The 15,884-nt window shown below is 40.0% G+C and overlaps 1 protein-coding gene across 1 annotated transcript in view; it reads right to left on the bottom strand.

The window, feature by feature from the left end:
- Nucleotides 1–208: 208 nt before the first annotated feature.
- LOC124790086 overlaps nt 209–15,884 on the bottom strand; it is a 61,040-nt gene continuing 45,364 nt past the window's right edge. The window contains exon 3 of the mRNA XM_047257652.1: nt 209–551. Coding sequence (XP_047113608.1) covers nt 437–551 — 115 coding nt within the window. The 3' untranslated portion in view covers nt 209–436. The remainder of the gene's footprint in view (nt 552–15,884) is intronic.

Below are 15,884 nucleotides of genomic sequence, written 5' to 3' on the forward strand. Positions count from 1 at the left end.
TGGAAAGAGTTTAGTTTTTAGTGTGCATTATAAAACTAGCTCCACTTAAGACACAGTATTATGGTTTATTACCATCGTTTCACACAGATTCAATGGTTAGAGTTGTAAATATCACACACAGCCCAATAATAAAGTAAATGTTTACCTAGTGTAAAATGTAAATTGTTCTTGCAGGTTCAATGACTTTAATAAAGAAGGGAGAGGCTCATACAACAAATAACTTTTATTACATCTTTTATAAATATTATGCAAATCATTTGTTCACACTTGTAAAGGACATATAAAAATAGTTTATGCATATCAGCGCATTTTAACATTTTTTTAGCACCAACTGTGTTCCATTTTAAGAAAGTAACTGTCTTCATGTTACATACAACAAATGGACCTGTGAATTATAAATTATACATTCTTCAGCAGCAGAATTAGTTAGCTCCTTTTATCGGCGATAAAGTTTCAGCTGCTCCTGCAATTCCTCCATTGAAGATACTTGAAATTTTTCCTCTTGCTCCTGCAGTAATTTAAAAATTGCAGCCAACTGAGCCTGTTCTGTTCTGAAAAACACCAAGAAGAGATCCTTTAAATAATACTATTAATAAGCAAAAAAAACCTGTTTTACTGGATTCAAGGATGCTCACAATACATGACAAAATGAAACTAAGCCAAGGGATTTTTGTTATACATTAACAGATTTGATTGGTCTTTCTATTTTGGAAACTTCATTATTGTAAAAACAGATAATATGTTATGAAGAGCACCTGCGCAATGTGGCAGCAAAATGTTTCTTAACTAACATTTTCATGAGTAAAATGGTGAGGCACTAGGAACACCAGGAACAGGGATGGCAAAATGTGCTAGACTTTCTTGTTCTACTGGGCCTTCTAGAAGTGCACCTATATGTACTATCCCTGCTGGAAAACTTGGAAAACTCCACACAGACACTTACTATGAAGATCATCAGATTAAACGTAGAATCTCAGTTTAACTTGCAGCATTCTAGTTGGCAGCAGATCATTTAACTGTGACATTATTATGCAGTTCACGAGCTCAGTACTATGACAGCTACCTGAAAGTCTGTAACCCAAGTTCAGCAACATGAAAGCTTACATCCACAATTTCATATAATGGACTATATCTCTATAGAAGACTTGAAGTCCTGGATTTCCCTTTCAGGGGTAAGACTCTTGAAGTACGGTGTTTCATGTAGCTCGATAACTTTAGTTTAGGTGAGTTTTGTAGCACAAAGGGACAGTGTAAAAATTTAATTGGTCTTTTGTGGGAACTATTTTAATGTTTAAACACTGTCAGCAGACTTTAAATAATTTTAGTTTCCTTGTTAAGTACACCTACAGTTTTCTTATTTTTTATTTTATTTTTTTCAAAGGCTCTTTCTGTAATGAAGAAGGAGCTAAATCTGAAAATGCTTACTGAATATCACTTTACCACAGAAATACAAATTTATCTGGAGAATTTATAAATGAGTAGTAACTTATTGCAGAACGAGAAGTGAATGACTGTTTATTGTGTAACAACAGCCATAATGTTGAAAAATGCAATTTTAGTGTATATGCTGGCACTTGTCTATTTTTATTTTAAAATACACTTTTAACTCCTAAGTTATATATTCATCATGTATGAGAGTACAGAACAACACAGACTATTTAGTAACTTCTTTGTGAATTTGTAATTTATTCACTATACAACTCAGTCATAATGATGTAGACGTCACAAGTGTAAATAACATTAAGCAACATGGTGATAATTTATTTTAATACAACATACAGATTAAGTTTCTATGATGTATTTGTCTTATGTAGAAGTATACCTTGAATCATTCCATACCCCTGACAGGTTTACCTTCTTGATGCAATGAACGGAATACGATGTATTATATTTGTATGAATGAATGAAAGGGTGAAGTTAAGAGAAATAACTGGAACCACCATGCACCAAAGGGGCTGTCAGATGCAGTAACTAAGTGACAACTGGCTCTTTTAACAGACTGATAACCATTTATCTCCAAACAGAACAACACATGTACATAAAAAGCATGGAATAAATTAGAGTTGTGTTTGTCGATGACTCAGCACCAACTACTTCATGTGTTGTTACTTTTACTCCTTCAATTGTTATTGATTTATTTTACATTTTATGGTCTTCATTGGACCAGTTTAAACAGCTTTTGTGCGAAGGATTTTTCAGTTTCATTATCTCACAAGTAAACTTACTTTATTCATCTTAAATCACTCTTCCAATTGCTTGTTTGTTGATCTTGGTTAGTTTGTCTTTGAGTTTATCAATTTTTGTCTGTTTTGTTTTTTAGAATATTCTATTGCACTTGGCAGTTCTCTCATACATTCCTTGATTCACATAATCCATCTGATGTTGCTCCTATTGTTACATAATTTCTGTGTTACATTCCTGATTGTGTCCTCACTGGATGTCCAAAGAATGAAATCCATTTCTCCCTGATCATGCTCATTACCTATTGTAGACTGTTTTGTTGGAAGGTAGTGGCAGGTGTCTGTTCTCTAGATATTTTTTTCGTTTATGTACACTGATTATTTATCTTTTTATCTTGAGTAAGATGCCTATTTCTACAGTGTTTGTCGTTTTGAGAATGGTTTGATATATTACTTCTAGGTGTGTAAATGTTTGTAGTGTTTTGTGGCTACTGAGAGGTCTTTACATTGCCGTGACAAAAGTCATTGGATAGCGATATGCACACATGCAGATGATGGTAGTATTGAGTACACAAGGTATAAAAAGGCAGTGCATTGGCAGAGCTGTCATTTGTACTCAGATGATTCATGTGAAAGATTTCAGACATGATTCTGGCCATATGATGGGAATTAGACTTTGAATGCTGAATGTTGGTTGGAGCTAGATGCAGAGGAAATTCCATTTCAAAAATTGTTAGGAATTCAGTATTCCAAGATCTACAGTGTCAAGAATGTGCTGAAAATACCACATTTTACACATTACCTCTCACCACGAACAACACAGTAGCTGACACCTTCAGTTAACAACTGAGGGCAGGGGTGTTTGCTCAGAGTCGTCAGTGCTAGCAAACAAGCAACACTGTGTGAAATAACCACAAAAATCAAAGTGGGACATATGATGCACCTGCCTGTTAGGAGACTGTGGCAAAATTTGGTATTAATGGACTATGTCATAATGACTAATGCCAGTGCCTGTGCTAACAGCATGACTTCGGCTACAGCAGATTGGTTGGACCCTAGATGACTGGAAAACTGGTGCGGTCAGACGAGTCCTCATTTCGGTTGGTAAGAGCAGATGGAAGTTTTTGAGTGTAGCGCAGACCCACAAAGCCATGGACCCATAATTGTTAACAAGCCACTTTGCTAGCTGGTGGTGGCTCCATAATTGTGTGGAATTTGTTTACATGGGTCCTCTGGTCCAAGTGAATTGATCATTGACTGGCAATGGTTATGTGTGACTATTTGGAGACTATTTGCAGCAATTTGTGGACTTCATATTCCCAATCAATGATGGATTTTTTATGGATGATACTGTGCCATGTCACCAGGCTACAATTGTTTGCAATTGGTTTGAAGAACTTTCTGGACAGTTTGAGCGAATGATTTTGCCACACAGATTGCCTTACATGAATCCCATTGGACATTTATGGGACACAGTCAAGAGGTCAGTTCTTGCACAAAATCCTGCACTGACAACACTTTCACAATTATGGATGACTATAGAGGCAGCATGGCTCAATATTTCTGCAGTCGATTTACAGTGATTTGTTGAGTCTATGCCACACCAAGTTGCTGAACTATGCTGGTCAAAAGGAGGTCTGACACAATATTATGCGGTATCCCATGACTTTTGTTACCTCAGTGTATTGTTGTATGTATTCTTGGAAGATATACTGAGCTTTTGTCTGTTGGTTTTGCCTAAATACTTAAATTTCACTATTATTTTGTTTACAAGTGTAGGGCCAGTTAAAATAATGTCTGTTTTCCAAAGAATATTCTGAGGCAGATCTTCAGTGTGATTTCCTGTACTGATTTAACTCCTTGTTGGGTTTCCTGAAAGTTGTTCATCAGGACAACAAGATCATGAATGAATCAGGGAGAGTTGAAATTTATGATGTCTTTGGGTCTTCCAATTCTGATTACATTTGGGTTAACCTTGCACCATTCTCTCATCATACATCCCAATGAACAGTTGAACAGAAGTGGTTAGACAAGCAGTCTCACTGTCTTAACCTCGTTTTTGTGGGGAATGTCTCAGAAAATTCTCCTCTGAAACTGACTTTGGATTTTGTGTTGGTTAAGGTGAATCCTGTCAATATAACTAATTTTGAGTGGAGGCAGAAATGTCTTTAAATTTTCAATATTGAAGGTCTATGGACACAGTCATACACCTTCTTAAAACCTACTAAGCTAACTGCAACAGAATTGTTTTGTTTCCTATAGTTTTGAAGCAATAATCTCTTCTGTTCAGCTTCTCCCAAGTCTGAAGCGTCCCTGCTATTACATATATCTTACTCTAGTTTTTATTTAATTCTACTTTAGAAGATTCTGAGAAAATTTGTATGTGCAGTCCATACCATAGTTATCTCAATTGCTCGTCTTGTTTTTGCAGGAGAAGTGGATCGCAGCCATGGTTCAGAAACTGTAAGCAAAATTTTTGATAAGAGCCAAGCATATGGAGGTCTGAGCCATGTCATTGACATACTTCCACATGTCTCCGAAACTTCGTTTTCTCTGCAAGCTTTGTAGTTTTGCAGCTCACTAAGTGCTGCTTCCACCTCTTGAGCAGTTGGGGGTTTATGCATTCAGGGTTGGTCTTCCTTTACTGGCATATTTTTATTATTTTTAAAAGTTTCCTGGGTTCTTCACAGTTAAAAAGTTGACCAAACGATTTTTCCATGATTTTCAGCATTTTTGACTATGTGTCATTTTTCCATTCTCACTTTTCATCATTAATTTAAAGGAGTGAGGTGAGAGGATTTATTTTTGTATAAGTCTCCCAAAGGTTTTGTAATAAACTTTAATTGGTATTGTGGTCATTTTCTTCTACTGAGTTGAACACATCTTTCTAATATTACCTTTCAAGTACCATCACTGTTGGGTGAAAAATTTTTCTAATACCTTTGAGATTGATGGAATTTCTTTCTGTTCTGTAGGTTTAAAATTTTAACAATGTCTGGTATCTCTTCATAAACTGTCACACATTTTGAAGTCTACCAGGCAAATCTTTTACGTGAGTTAAAGGGGGTTAAATTTTCATCCTCTTTTTGGAAATTGCTATCAGTTCTTCTAAACTGTCAGTTAATCTTATGGTTTGTGTAATTTCTTGACAATTGTCATCTGACTCGTGCAGGTCACAATTCCACTTTTCTTTGTTGGTTTTCAGTTGATTCTTATTTAGAGGTGTGAATTTAATTTTCACTGTGGCTATGTAGTGGTCAGATACCATGCTAACTTCTCTTAGTACTTTAATGTTATACATTTCTCTATGAAAGGATTTATCTGTGTGTGATCCAGTGGCCATTACCCTTTTTTCTCTCTCTTTTCTGCAGTTAGGATGTTCCTAAGTTTTAAGTTTGTTTAAACTGCTTTTTAAGTAAGCAGATTTGAAGATGAGGTTGTGCTATCCGATGACAGCTGTACCTAGTCATGTTTCTGTGGAGCCCATTTCTCGATTATATCTCTCTATTTCCCTGAATTGGAGACTTATAGCCCACAGTCAGAGTTTAACAATGTTTTTATTTACTTGAATTACTGTCTGCTCAAGGAGATCCCAAAACTCTTATTACACTTTTCTTCCTGACACTTATTAGAAGATCTCCATGGACATTTATGATGGTATAAATTTTAATTGGTGTTTTTAAGGTTCAAGATACAATTCTTGCTGAGATGCACTGAAAATTGATTACAGAATCAATTACTTCTGCATTTACAATAAATTCTGTTCAAATTGAGGGGGGATGTTTCATGACCCATGGCACGGGTTTTGCCACTGCATTTTTTCATATTCTTAAGAGTCAAATAGCTCTTCCACGTTATTTATAATCTCCTGGAGTAAAGCTTTTGAGTTTTCCAGTTTTTATTAGAGAATTAATAATGTGTGTTGCAAAATGTGAACAGACTTGCAATTGTGATTCTTGAGTTTCTCCCGGCGTATTTGATAATCAAAATATCCACGGGTATGCTGCCGGTCTATAGTGTCCAACGGGCACAATATTTCGGCGATCATACATGTCGCCATCATCAGGTGAACTGACGGACTGAGCTCCTGTGAACGTGCCGGCACGGAGATCCGTACGCTATGGCTGCTCAGAGGGAACTGGGTTCGGTCGCGGCGGCGGCAGATTTAAATACCCTCCGCCCGCGGTGCGCTCCCTCCGCCGTCCGCGCCCTGCGCCACGGTCGCGCGGTGGAACAGATTGCGACGGCGTCTGAGATGACGTCGGTGTGATGGCTCTGTCCACCGTGGTCGTCACAACTATACGTTTGCTCGATTTACTCTTGATTAACCCGATCGCTGGTTCCCAAGCCTTGCTAAGATTATAGCCACAGTCACGGTTTATGAGGTCGTCATTGGTGCGAATTTCGATGGCCTCTCTAACAACGCTGTCCCAGTATCTCGACGTCTGTACCAGAATCCTCGTGCGGTCACACTCCATGGCGTGATTTTCATCCACCTCAACAGGTTGTGCTGCAGTGGTTGGGCGGAGAGCAGGTAGGCACTGCATTTATTCCATACACAGGCGCACTCTCGGGGAAAATCGCCCGCATTCTTAAGAAACACCGGGTCGGAACTGTGTTTTGTCCTCCAAATAAAACTCGTGCACTGGTGCGGAGCGCCAAAGATGACCCCGGTTTGAGGAAGGCCGGCGTGTACCAGATTTCGTGTCAATGTGGCAAGTCGTATATTGGTCAGACGATGCGTACCGTCGAGGATCGATGCCGTGAACACCAGAGGCACACTCGACTGTTGTATCCGAGCAAGTCGGCGGTCGCTGAACATTGTTTGTCGGCAGCACACCCGTGGATATTTTGATTATCAAATACGCCGGGAGAAACTCAAGAATCACATTTTTAGCGGTGTTGCTGGGCTGTGCCGCGACCGAACGATTTGCAGCGGCGGCACATTTAAAAAATTGTTCCGCTAAGAAAAATTAACCAAACCCGTAAATCGGGAGCAGATAAAAATTAGCAGTGAATTAAGTAAATGTTTTTCTTTTACAGCGATCCTGAGACTGACGGAATTTATTACTACTTTCACATTTGTGCATTCATAGGCGGATAGTTAACGTTGAAGTTTAACAATTTTTTGGTTCTTTCAAATAACTTAAATGTATAGTGAAGTGTGTTTTATTAATGATAATTAAACGTCGGCTTGGCAATATTTAACCATTTTCTGCTAATAGAGACAGTCTTGTGTTCCATAGCTAACGCCGGGAAAGAATTAAGTAAATATTTAAAACAAAAACCTCTGCATTTAGAAAATGTGTGCCAAGGCCGAATTATGTAAAAGATATAATTCTCAACTAAATATTCTTAATCAGTTAATATGAATTTATGAGCATGAGAGGGTTGACTAAGTTCACGAAATTTTAAATGTACTTAATTCTGTCTAAATGAATTTTTATTACCACACGTAAATAAGGGGATCTGCAACAAAGTTCGTACAGACTGAAAGAAAGAAAGGCAAATTAACTAAAAACAAATTTAAAAAAAGGTAACTGTTTATTTTTTTTTAATTTCATTAAAACTTCCAAACATGTCTGTTGACAGTCTGCGAGCACAAGCTCTCGAATTTTTTCAATATTTTCATCAATTTGGGCAGCTGATCGACATCCAGAATGAGGTCTGTCATCAATTGACATGTCACCATTTTTTAATCAAGCAAACCACTCGTACACTTGAGTTTTTCCCATAGCATCACCTTGGTAAGATGCTTTCAACATTAAAACAGTTAAACAGTTTCAGCAGCATTTTTACTGAGTAGAAAACAAAATTTCATAGCTGCACATTGTTCACTTGAACTTGGCATCATCAACAGGTGGCACTGAACTGGCAACGAGCTCTATACATGCCTAGCGACAGAAATGTGTACTACACAAGCTCCACCCATGGCAATGTGATTCTGGTTTTGTTTCAGTGTCCCCTCATACAACAAAGGACACTTGCATGGCACAGTCCTTAAAGGGCAATCTAAAGGAATCATTCCTAATGACTAAGAATCCCAAACCTCTCAGCTGGGTCAGGTTCGTTGATGACATCTTCATAATCTGTGCCAAGGGTGATGACACCCTGTCTGCATTCCTCTAGAACCTCAACACCTCCTCTCCCTTTCACTTCTCCAGGTCCTACTCAGCCCAAGTCACAATCCTTGATGTTAACCACGTCAAGGATGGCTACATCACCACTTCCACTTACATCAAACTTATCAACCACCAACAATACCTCGACTTTGACAGCTGTCATTCATTTCATATCAAGAAGTCCCTTCAAAACAACCTAGTTCCGAACTAGTCCAGAAACATAATCTCCCATGCCTTATCCCTGACATACCCACTGTCCAGCCACAAAGCAGCATCCTCTTTGTGACACTGTACCACCCAAGACTGGAGCAACTGAATCACGTTTTCTGCCACAGTTTCGACTACATCTCATTGTGCCCTGAAATAAAACTATGGCCGAAAGGCATCTGGGCCAACCAGTTACTGAGCATGCCACCCAGATTTGTGCACTTTACTTTAACAGCCACTTCACAGACTGCACCAAGTGGATTCTTCCCACCAACACCTGATTTTCTGAACCTGTGCATGTCGGAACTATCCCTGCAACATATCCTTCTTTCTTATTAACTCCACTGGTGTCAATTTTAGCTAGTCCTTGTCTATCACCTGTCTATCCTTTACTCACTCCTACTCCAGTACTACACAGGCCTTCTATCCCTCCAATGCTTCTGCACAGTCCTTCCCCCCCCTCCTCCCCTGCCCCCCCCCCCCCAACATAACCTCCAAATGCTGCACCTTGCAGTCCACTATACAATCTCCAACACGTCCCAGGCAGTACTGTCATCTCCCGCCCCCCCTCCCACCATCCCTTCTATTCCTTCCCTCCCCAGACAAGCCTCTTCAGTATCCCCACTACCACCCCAGCTACGATTGCTGCTAAGCTCAGATGCAGTTGCAGATAGGGTCTAGTGCCATAGCAAACAGTGGCCATGAGTGTGCGAGTTGTGTTTTTGTGAATGTGTGCTAGTTTTCTACATCAGACAAAAGACTTAACCCAAAAAATGAATATTTCTTGCATTCTTTTTCATTGTGCCGTTTGCAACTCAGTGTCTTCTCTATGAAGTGAATAGCAATCTAGCCTTTCCATGCTGATGAATGTATTTGATTTGGTTATGTTTGAGACTGCTCATGTACTTGTTGATGTCTGAGTGATGGCAAACACTCTCCGATTCATTGCTGTCTTCTAGGTGCCTACCTACCTAATCCAGTGTAGCCTTCTCCTACTTTCTTGCTGTGCAGGAAAGTGAAACTTTTTCTCCAAAAGATCTTTCCATATTTGATTTTGGAAGTTTGCGATCTTGAAGTGGTGTTCGGTCCACTTTAATATTCTTCATTTGGACTTGCTGCTTTTACATTTGCCATGTTTGCAGTTAAAATTATTGGATATAAGACCTGCCTGTTATGCAAAACACTGTTTTTTTCATGTGGCTCCAACATGTTTCGGATCCTCTATGCCATAATCAGTGGTTTCTTTGTTCAGATCTTAATTTTACATTATATGCTTATGTAAGACCATTTGTATATCATCATGTACTAGTTGTTCGTCATGTTTTGCTTCAGCAGATTCTTTTTCTTTTGTGTTCTCATTAGTTATTGAGAAGCATACACAAATACTTTACATATTTTGCAGAATTTTGTTTCTAACGAATGCTTTTCACTTCACCAAAACACAACGGAAATGTTGTTATCAATACAGTAACAATGTTTACACTGTGTTTTGGCGAAGTGAAAAGTCTTCACTAGAAACAAAGCCAGCGACTATAAAGCTGTTATAAATAAATGACTACAAGTGTTGAAAGGAATGTTACCAAAGGTAATAAAATACCCTGCTTGGCATGTGCAACAGGTCTCACTGAAGCCTTCACAAAAACCTAATTATCCTCCCAATCTTGTACAAAAACAAATCTCCTGCACCTTATCTTTACAGTCTCCCACCACCTCCCGAAGTCCCACCTTCCGGCCACAGAGGAGCATTCCCCTCTTAACGCGGTACCACCCACGACTGAAGCAACTGAATTACAATCTCCACCAGGATTTCAACTACGTTTCGTCATGCCCTGAAATGAGAAACGTCCTGCCCACTATCCTTCCCACAGTGGTATCCCACCATCCACCTAACCTACACAATATAATCATCCATCCTTACACAACCCCTACTCCCAACCCCCTGCCTCATGGCTCATACCCCTGTAATAGACAAATTCAAGACCGGTCCCATACAGCCTCCCACCACCACCTACTCCAGTAAAGTCACGAACCAGCCCCTTCCCTGTTTCCATTCCAGCACTACACAGCCACCATTCCACCATCACACTCAGTCTTTTTACTTCTTTCCTTTTCCACTACACCCCCCCCCCCTCTTACCTGCCCTCCGTCTAACCTGCAGCACTTTACCGTCCTCCACCCCCACCATACTATCCCTCCCCCTCCCCATCCCAGCCTCCTCCTTACTCCCACCCAGTTGCCACCCCCATCAGGCATTAGTGCTGCTGCTTGCAGTGTAGTTTCAGTCGCCCGAGACTGCAGTCATGGATGAGAGGTGCGTTTGCATATATCTGTGTGTGTGTGTGTATTTTTAACAAAGACCTTAGTGGCCAAAAGCTTTATTTGTGACAGTCTTTTCTTGTGCCTATCTGTGACTCAGCATCTCCACTATACAGGGTGTGGTAGATAAGTAATGAGACTCAGTCTAGAAAAACAAATTTATTGATCCAATTTGTACAAAACGTTAATATTCCTCAAAGTACTCGCCTTGGGCGTCGACACAACATTGCCAGCGCATTTTCCAAGCTTCATAGGCCCCACTGTAGTCCGTTTGAGTTATCCCAGTTAGTGCCTTCGTGACAGCACGTTGGATGTTCGGAATATCGTCGAAACGATGACCCTTCAGGCATCTTTTGACCTTCGGAAATAGGAAGAAATCAGGAGGACTCAAGTCAGGGCTGTATGGTGGCTGTGGCAAAACTTCAATTCCAATTCGGGTTAAGTAGGAGGTCACGAGGAACGCTGTGTGCGCCGGAGCGTTGTCGTGGTGGAGACGCCAGTGTTGAGCAAGGTCCTGTCGCTTCCGTTTGACGGCTCTGTGCAATCGCTGAAGGACTTCTTTGTAGAATTCGGCATTGACAGTCTTCCCCTGAGGGACAAACTCTTTGTGAATTAACCCCCGCTTGTCGAAAAACACAATCAGCATTGTCTTGATGCGGGACTTTGACATTCTTGCTTTCTTCGGCCACGGGGATGCCGGTGTGTGCCACTCCGAGCTCTGGGCTTTCGTCTCCGGGTCGTACTGGAACGTCCACGATTCGTCGCCTGTTACTACGTTGTCTAAAAAGTGTGGATTATTTTCCAAATCATTCAACATCTCACGGCAAACGTCCACTCGTTGTTGCTTTTGTTCGGCAGTGAGTAGTCGGGGAACCAATTTTGCGCAAACTTTCCTCATCATCAAATCTTGCGTAACAATTTGGTGAACCGTAAATTTATTCACGGAGACCTCATCGGCGATCATTTTGAGACTTTAACGACGGTCGGAGCCCAGGAGTTCTTTCACTTTGGCCACCGTTTCATCCACACGACTCGTTGAAGGGCGTCCAGATCGTTCCATGTCTTCAACGGATTCCCTCCCGTTTTTAAATTCATTAAACCACCGGAACACTTGAGCTCTTGATAGGGAGTCTTCTTTGTAGGCCTCCGTAATCATAGCTAAAGTTTCCGAAGCAGTTTTGCCCAAGCGAAAGCAAATACCGCTGTTCTATCGAGTGATCCATCTTCAGCGTTTTCACAAGTGTCACGGGCACACAAACAACGTAATACGTGAAGCTCGACCCTCACTGCACCAGAGCTCCGAAGCGACTGCGAACCGGTTCTATTGTTAGCTCAGATCCCCCACCACGTGACGTACAGGTGGAGACCACCCTGCGAGCGACTGGGGCGCCGCGCGGCGGCCAGTCTCATTACTTATCTACCACACCCTGTATGGTGAGTAGATCACTTAATTGGGTATGTTGGTTAGAGAATTTAAAAAGGAAAATCGATAGGAAGAAGTGAGATATATCGGGAATAAGTGGTGTGTAACAGCAGAAAGAACAGGACTTCTGGTTACTTGAGTACAGGATTATAACACACAATCAAATACAATAATGAAGGGTTAGGTCTAATAATGAACAGAAAATAGTAATGTGGGCAAGCAACTATCAACAGTATAATGAATACATTTTTGTAGCCTGAATAGACAAAATCCAACAGCCACCACAATAGTGCAAGTTTGTATGGCTATTAGATCTGCAAATGTGATGATGATATGAGATTGATGCAGCATACAATAAAATAAATAATTCAGTATTTTATGGAGACAAAAATTTAATTATGGTGGCAATGGAATTCAACAGCAGAAAAAGGAAAATCCAGAAAAATAATAGAGGGACTGAGGGAAAGGTATGAAAGGGGAAGCTATTAGGTAGAATATTGTACAGAGCATAATTTAATCATTGCTAATACTTGGTTTAAAAATCTTGAAAGAGGGTTGTATACATGGAAAAGACCTGGAGAACCCAGAAGGTTTAAGACAGATTATACAAAGTATACACAAAAGTCTGGGAACACTTTCAATTATTTATTGTGCAAGAAACAAACATTGTACAGATATCATACATATGTCATTTTGAAGAGAAACTATGAACATTTTTTTTTCATGTATACCACCACAGCATAGTTTGATAATTTGCTGATAGTCAGTGCTAGTCACAAACTTGGCGAGTTCAAGTGCAGAGTGACCTTTCTGTGAGCTGGAGTTTGACAAAAACAAGTGTGCTACAGCTGTTCAACAGATGTTAAGAACCAAGTTCAGAAAAAATCAACCAACAAGGAAGGTCATTTACCACTGGCACAACAAATTCATTACGACGGGTTGCTTGTGCCCAGTAAAGAGAAGCAGACATCCCAGTGTGAGTGAAGTGAACGTTGAGCGCATACAAGAGATATCCATAAGGAGTCCAAAGGTATCGGTGCATCGTGCATCCCATGAACTCGAAATGGTTCCAGTGACAGTAAGAAAGCCCTGCGACAGAAGCTGTCTATGAAACCATTCAAACTGGAGCTACTGCAAAAGCTCAATGACAATGACAGAGACAAGTGTTTTGAGTTTTGTTTGCAGTTGCAAAAATTGAATGAGTATGGGGATGGCATTGTTGATCGCTTAATTTTTAGCAACGAAGCCACTTTTTACACTAGTGAGAAAGTGAACAGGCATAACTGTTGAATCTGGGGTACAAAGCATCCAGGCAAATACATTTAATTTGAGCACGATTCTCCAAAGGTAAATCTTTTTTGTACCTTGTCACGTAGAAAACTGTACGGGCCATTCTTCTTCGCCGAGAGCACTGTCACTGGATATTCCTACTTGGACATGTTGCGGCAATGGCTGATGCCTCAAATGCAATCGGACTTTCCATTCATCTTTCAGCAGGATGGTGCTCCGCCCCATTTTCATCATGAAGTTCATGGGTACCTGAACATGGAGCTGCTGCATTGATGTATCAGCTGTGCTACAGAAGGGGACAGCTGTTTCATGAAATGGTCTCCCCAATCACCAGATCTCACTCCATGTGACTTTTTTCTGTGGGGACATATTAAAGATCTGGTGTATATACCGCCTCTACCATGTGATGTAGCAGAGGTCTGGGAGGCAATATGGGAAGCGACTGTCACAGTTGATAATGCCATGCTGAGACGGGTACGGCAAAAATTCGATTACCGTATTGCCATCTGCTGGGTCACTCATGGATCGCATATCGAATGTTTGTAAAAAAAACTTTCAGAGTTTCTCTTCAAAATGCAATATGCATGACATCTATACAATGTTTAGTTCTTGTGCAATAAATAATTGAAAGTCCTCCCAGACTTTATGTACAACCTGTACAATAACAGACAAAGATTTCAGAACCAGATATCCAACTGGGAAACGCTATCAAGTACAGATGTGGATTCTGACCATAATATACTGGCTATGAACTGCAAATTAAAACTGGGGAAAGTGTAGAAAGCTAGGAAATTGAAAGAACTGAAGTTTTTTGGGTGCTTCAAAGGGAGGATATAAGATGAACATCAACAAAAGCAAAACAAGGATAATGGAATGTAGTCTAATTAAGTCGGGTGATGCTGAGGGAATTAGATTAGGAAATGAGGCACTTAAAGTAGTAAAGGAGTTTTGCTATTTGGGGAGCAAAATAACTGATGATGGTCGAAGTAGAGAGGATATAAAATGTAGGCTGGCAATGGCAAGGAAAGCGTTTCTGAAGAAGAGAAATTTGTTAACATCCAGTATTGATTTAAGTGTCAGGAAGTCATTTCTGAAAGTATTCGTATGGAATGTAGCCATGTATGGAAGTGAAACATGGACGATAAATAGTTTGGACAAGAAGAGAATAGAAGCTTTCGAAATGTGGTGCTACAGAAGAATGCTGAAGATTAGATGGGTAGATCACATAACTAATGAGGAAGTATTGATTAGGATTGGGGAGAAGAGAAGTTTGTGGCACAACTTGACCAGAAGAAGGGATCGGTTGGTAGGACATGTTCTGAGGCATCAAGGGATCACCAATTTAGTATTGGAGGGCAGCGTGGAGGGTAAAAATCGTAGAGGGAGACCAAGAGATGAATACACTAAGCAGATTCAGAAGGATGTAGGTTGCAGTAGGTACTGGGAGATGAAAAAGCTTGCACAGGATAGAGTGGCATGGAGAGCTGCATCAAACCAGTCTCAGGACTGAAGACCACAACAACAACAACAAAGGGAGTGACAGGCAATGACTGACAAATAGGGAACAATACAATACAACAACTGGTAGCTTTGAGAGATGAAATTTATTCCTGAAATTCAACTTAACTTTAAGAGGCATAGATGTCCTACCTAAAGTGATACATGAAAATTTTTACTGGACGAAGACTCGAACCCAGATTTCTCAATTATCACAAGTGGTCGCCTCATCACTTAGGCTACCTGAGCATGCTCATCAATCTGACCCAAACTTCCACCATGTCACACACTTTAATTCATTTACTCACACTCACATACCTCATGATTTCCACACTAACATATCGAGAAGCCTTAAACTATCGTCGTCCTTTTTGTCACAGGCCAGACTGTGACTATTATATATTTACATTTAGTGACCACCTACAGTTTGAAATATTGAAATTTAATTAATAATAATCTTAAATTAAATTAATAATCTATGAGAAGAAATGGATAAATGTGTGACATATGGAAGTTTGGTATGGTCTGGGGAGCATGCTTGAAGTGGCAAGGCAACCACTTGCGATAAGAGGGAAATTCAGGTTCAAGTCCTGTCCAGCACAAACTTTCCATGTGTCACTTTCAGTAATAAATCTATGCCTATTTCAGTGAAGTTAAATTTTGACAATAAATTTTAATATTTGTAACTGTAGTTTGTCACCAAATGTAAATGTTTGAGAGATAAAAATAGTGAAGCCAGCAGAAGATCAAATATGCAAGAAGACAAGGCCTGTTAGTAATAACTGGATAACACAAGAGATATTGAATTTGACTGAAAGGTGAAAATATAAAAATGCAGCAAATGAAGCA

Source organism: Schistocerca piceifrons, chromosome 3, assembly GCF_021461385.2.
Source record: "Schistocerca piceifrons isolate TAMUIC-IGC-003096 chromosome 3, iqSchPice1.1, whole genome shotgun sequence".
Lineage (NCBI taxonomy): Eukaryota > Metazoa > Arthropoda > Insecta > Orthoptera > Acrididae > Schistocerca > Schistocerca piceifrons.